This window comes from Neomonachus schauinslandi, chromosome 7 (assembly GCF_002201575.2).
Source record: "Neomonachus schauinslandi chromosome 7, ASM220157v2, whole genome shotgun sequence".
In the NCBI taxonomy this organism is placed as follows: domain Eukaryota; kingdom Metazoa; phylum Chordata; class Mammalia; order Carnivora; family Phocidae; genus Neomonachus; species Neomonachus schauinslandi.
In genome coordinates this window covers 41,029,608-41,035,493 of record NC_058409.1, presented here as the reverse complement: position 1 = coordinate 41,035,493, position 5,886 = coordinate 41,029,608, and the positions used below count along the sequence as shown (strand labels likewise).

Here is a 5,886-nt window from a genome sequence, read left to right as displayed (position 1 = left end):
TCTACCCTCCTTCCCTGAAACTGCCCTATTCTTCTCTTCTCTTTGGCTGCTACTGAGTTCCATCCTTTATAATAAGCAGGTAATGGTAAGTGAACTGTGAGCTATTCTAACAAATTATCGACTCTGAGGGGTGGAGTAATGGGACCCCCCAATTTAGAGCTTGTAGGTCAGAATCAGAAGCATAGGTAGCCCGGACTTGTGAGTGGAGTCTGAAGTGAGAGAGGGCAGTGTGGCAGAACGGGGCCCTTTATCTCTGGGGTCTGTGCTAACTCCACATAGTTAGTATCAGAATTGAATTAAATTGTAGGACAGCTAGTTGATGTCTACAGAGAGCTGAAGAATTGACTGGTCTAGGAAACCCACACATTTGGTGTCAGAAGTGTGGGGAGGAACAGACTTTGTAGTATAAGCTAAGATGACTGTGGATACCCGAAAGAGTCAGTTACAAATTAATGTAAGTACATAAAAATACCATAAGCTGGGAAAAAGTTAATTGGTTATTAAAATACTATGAGATAAAAAATCATCAGTGCCAAGTATATTCCCAAATAAATGATTTGTTAAAATGGTTAAATGCCAAAAACTGTACACAGCTAAATATTTTCCAATATACTTACATGACAGCATAAAGCAAAGATCCCTAGAATTACTATAGTTATACCTATACTTAGGCATACCACCCTATTACTCTTTTGGGTTTTGGTATTTTTTGTTTGTTTGTTTGTTTGTTTTCACCCTATTACTCTTTATCCTATCATCCTCGGCATACCTAAATTCATTAAAATGGCCAAACTTTTTCAAAATTTTCTTCATTTAAGGTTGCCATCATTTAAGATTGCCATATTCAAGTAGACTTCTTAATTATGGCAGCTTGGTAAAGGGGAACAAGCCCAAGCATTAGTATCTGATAGACCCATCCTGAAATCAGCCACTCATCACATGATCTTGGGCAAGCTACTAAACTTGTCTCACCTTCAGATTTCTCAAGGCAAATAAGAATAATAATAATAAATGCAAAGTTGGATTGTTGTGGGAATTAGAGCTAAAGCAAAGATAATGCCTGGCGTATGGCAGATGTTCAGTAAATGCCAGTTACCTATAATATTTATACAGTTGGTATTTGCTTATAGAAGTTTATAATTACTCCATGAATGTTAATTTCTTTTTCCAACCAACTGTAAGTTCAGTGAGCACAAAATCTTTTTATAGTACTTCTTTTGAATGTTTCACCGTCTAGTAGACCAGTTGGTATACAGTAGCATAAAACCCAAATTCACATCCCTAGAATCATAGATACATTAAGAGTTCCTAATAACCCTAAAGAGGAAGAAATGAGACAGCTTTAATTATGAAGATAACAGTGGCCATCAAACTACTGTTGTGACTAAGGAGAGGGCAAGGTGGAGGATTCCTGAGTGGCTGACCCCTGAGGGAGTGTGGACATCCATGGAATAGGAGAATGGAAGCCCTTGAATGAAGTCCTGGGCTGAACTGGGCTGTGAAGAGAGTTGGAGGTTTTGGAAGAATGGTGGATTATGGAAGATTAGAGACAAATTTAAAGAGAGTTGTATGTCAGGGCTTTTTGAGTAAAGTGATGGGGAGGTGAGAAGCATGAGGAAGTATGAGTGTAGAGGCAGCTGAAAGATCTGAGTTAAGCTTAGGATGGCTTAAAGAAGAGCAATTTTCATCCATGAGTAAGACTTGCACAGAAGTAACTTCATTTCAACCGCCCCAGAAAGGTCAATGAATCAGCTCTGGTCTGGTACTGGCATTGAGTGTTTTGAAGAAAATACGTTTGTAAATACAAAATACTTTATAATTCTCAAAACCATTTATATTATTTGAAATATATCTGTTTTACATTAAGAACAGATAGTTATGTACCACTACATTTCTGTTAAAAACCTAGATTGAGAAGTTGCTAGAGATTATTAGACTACATTGTTTTACATAAATGATCACAACAACCATCTTTAAGCACCTGTAAGGTATAAAGCAGTGAGGAGAAACTAGGAGCTGTCAGCCAAAGGAATGTTCTTTTAGTAGCAGAAAAAACACGGTCAGAGAATTGAGAGATGTCTGGTTACAAAATTAATTTAATTTTCAATTCACCAAAGCTTCTCAGAGTTAAGGGGCCTTTCTTAAACCTGAATATGAAAGTTATTTCGATATGACAGTGGGTTGCCTAAAGCTCAAAAGGAAGAAAATAAATCAGGACCCAAATGTGAAGCAATGAACATAGCTTTTTCTGTCTCCATAGACAGAACTGTGTGTTTAAGTTCCAAAGAGGGACCCTCTCAACAAAAATGACTTTGGGGACTGGAAGAGTAGTGAAGGGGACTACTTTTCCAAGCTCTTAACACCAGTTCTAATTAGACTTGGAAGACTCCAGAGTTAAAAGAAGAAAAAGAGTAAGAGTCTATTGTAAACTTCCTAAAAGGATGCCTGTCTGTGTACATACCTACATCTTTAAATTTACTCCTAAGAGCTTTAAGATACTTAAAGGTCACTCAGTTTATACAGATATTTTAATAAAGTGTTATTTATTTTTTAGAAAAGTTTAAATGCTGCACTCTGGGATTTATCTTTCTTTCAACTCTCACTATTTGAGGAAGGAGATTTATCATCAGTGCTAAAGATCAACCCTGGGGCCAGCACAAAATGGTAGTAGATATCAGAAATGTCTCAGAAGAAGATAGAAAACACCTCTTGGGAGCAAATGCCTTTTTATAGCTCAAGTCAGTTTGAGTGGCAGAGGCACAAATAAACAGGAAAAAGGAGTCAAAACTTACTGTGGAAATGTTCCACACCATTGTACCCATATATTACATGATACACAAAAAAAATGCTTACTACATAATTCTCTCTTTGTATGGTATGACTAATTTTCATTTCATTCTTATATTACCTTGAACCTATTACCCACATACATTTTTTTTTCTGTTTCTCACTTGCTATTCTCCTAGTTCTCTCCCAACATTTAGTTGAAGAAATTTTGATCTTCTGCAGTAGTGGAAAGAGGCAGAAAGTTAGCCAAATGGTCTCAAAACTTATTGGGAAATCTTCTGCTTAGAGGAAAACCCTGTTTAAAGTAAATATTTTATTTCATTTGTTTTGTTTTGTTTTGTCTGTGCGCATAAACATAACTCAAAGAGCTGAGAAAACAGTCTAGACCACGTTCAAAGTTTTATCTGGAGCTTTATAAAGGGACCAAACCTAAGTTTTCTCTATGTATGATCATTTACCTTCTTCTTTATAGTGCCCAGGACAGCATGCTTCCTATGACCTAAAAGGCTAGATTGACTTTGCCTATTTTGGAGATTACAAAAGTGGAATTGAGGGCTGCACAGACTTGTTCAAGGTCATACAGATGATAAAAGGCAGAGCGTAGCTTCTCACTGATTGTTCCTTCTACCACCAGCACAACACATATTTGGATTTCCTTTCTTCTGAAGACTCTAAGAAGGATCACTTGACAACAAGGCATAATTTAGCCTCCATACCTTAAAGAGGCATCACTCTACTGTCTTTGAAACAGAATAGAATTTTCCAAGCAAAGAACCTGGAAATGGAGCCTATGGACGCCATGGGGACAGAACAAGGCAGAAAGCATTTCCCTTAAATACATCTATGCTCAATGCCCTAGACTGAAGAACATTGTCATTTCAAAGTCACTTACCCAAATCTGAAGCTTGATTCTCTTTTCATTTTTGAATACAGTTTTTACTTTGAAATCTATCCCAACTGTGCTGACGAATGCAGATGTAAAGGAGTCATCTGCATAACGGAACAGGAAAGATGTTTTCCCCACACTGCTATTGCCGATGATGAGCAATTTGAACATGTAGTCGAAGTTCTGATCAGAGGAGTCTTTCTGGCCATACCGGGCATCTTGGGAAGAGGCCATCTGTGGTTAAAAAAAAAGAGAGAGAGCAAGAGAGAGACGTGGATCAGTCTTCCATTTGATATGAAGCTAGCAGCACATTCATTATTGGCCTTGCCAGAAACAGATGTCAGACCACTCAGGAGACCAGTTGAGCATCCTCCCCAGTTTTCCTCTGATGCTGGTATCCATGGCAATAATTCCCTGCTGGAAGACAGAACAGCAAATCTTACAGCTCTTTCCAGCTGTGTTGGTGTTTGTCACTGCTCAGCATTCAGAACCAATCAAAGACACCAAAGGAGACATCTATAAGGGTTACATGAAAAGCAAAGATATGAGGAACTGGCCAGAGCATGTGGGCTCTGAAACTTTATAATCCCAGTGACGGACACACCAAAGTGGCTGAACAGCAGGGTGTTTCTTACTGAATTATCTGAATATTAGAGTCTCTCTTATTTCCTAGGAAAGTGCACCCAAAGCATGTATCTATTTCATCTATTAACATCACATTAAAGCAACATCCTAAAATAAATGGCAGTCCCTTCAAATTAAAAATGAGGATGGCAAGTATTTATAGTTCAAACACTGTGAGAAACTTATTTAACCCTAACAACAACCCAATGAAGTAGGTTCATATGCAAATGAGAAAATTGAGGCTCAGAGTTATTAAGTAATGTGCTCAAGTTCACACAGGTGATGAGTAGTAGAAGACAGAATTCAAATCAGGTAATGTCGTGACAGGGCTCACGTTCTTAACCTCTACCCTAGCTCTCAATGATCACTAGGGAAATATGCACATGTGCTCTAAAAGACAGTGTAGGAAATATTCATTATGAAATGCAACACTGAAGAATCCTAGCTGGGTTTAAACCTAGGCTCTACCATTTCCTGGCTGTGTGACTTTGGGTTGGTTTATTATTTTAAAATGGTGTGTCTCAGTTTTTTCTCTTACATGAAATGGGGAAAAAATATTATCTAACTTGGAACATTTGTAAAAGAATAGATGATATATCTGTAAAGCAGATATGTGAAGCACCTAGCATAGCATAGAGAATGATCTTTATTATTAATTATAAATGCTTTATATGGATGTTGATTTTTTTCTCACTTTTTTGATGATCACCTAATATCACCAAAGTTGATGCTGCATTACTTCTTAAGGATTTTATTCATTTATTTTAGGGACAGAGAGAGACAGAGAGCAAGCAGGGGGAGGAGCAAAAGGGGAGGGAGAGGGAGAGAATCTCAAGCAGACTCTGGGCTAAGCATGGAGCTAAGGTGGGGCTCGAACCCACGATACTGAGATCATGACCTGAACCAAAACCAAGAGTAGAACACTCAACCAACTGAGCCACCCTGGCACCCAGTGATGCTGCATTACTTCTAAGTGCCATTCGGCTCAAAAGAAGTGTTTAGATGGTGAATCCCACTGATTAGTGCATTTACTTACATTTTCTGATGCTATGAATTCTTTGGCGATTGCTGTGGTATCCAACATACCCCAACATAGTAGCCACTAGTCACAAATACCTCCTTATATTTAAATTAATTAAAATCACATAAAATTTAAAATTCAGTTCCTTAGTCACACTGGCCACATTTTATGTGCACAATAGACAATAGCCACAGGTGGCCAGGAGCAACAATACTGGACAGACAGGTACAGAGCACTGGCATAACTGCAGAAAATTCTATTGGGCAGTGCTAGGCTAGACAGATAGTGTTTTTTTCATTTCCAATAAAATCTGATCAATAATTATCTTTCTCTTGGGGAAGGTGGCCAAGAGAGAAGCCTAAGAAGATAGTAGAATGCTTGAAACAGTAAATAGTGCTCAACCTCATCTAAGACAACGTCAGCTGTTGAAGTCACATGCGTTGTGTTTATAAACAATTAAGGCAAAGGGGGAAAAGGGGGAAAAGGAGATGGTGAGACAAACATATCCTCTTTCTGCAAATACTTAGTGCCAGTAAGGGAACACAATTATATGTATAAGAATATAAGA

The 5,886-nt window shown here is 38.0% G+C and overlaps 1 protein-coding gene across 1 annotated transcript in view; it reads right to left on the bottom strand.

Moving 5' to 3' along the window:
• Positions 1-3,907, bottom strand: part of RAB3C (RAB3C, member RAS oncogene family) — a 270,275-nt gene extending 266,368 nt beyond the window's left edge. Inside the window, exon 1 of the mRNA XM_021701998.1 lies at positions 3,680-3,907. Coding sequence (XP_021557673.1) covers positions 3,680-3,907 — 228 coding nt within the window. The remainder of the gene's footprint in view (positions 1-3,679) is intronic.
• Between the last annotated feature and the right edge of the window lie 1,979 nt (positions 3,908-5,886).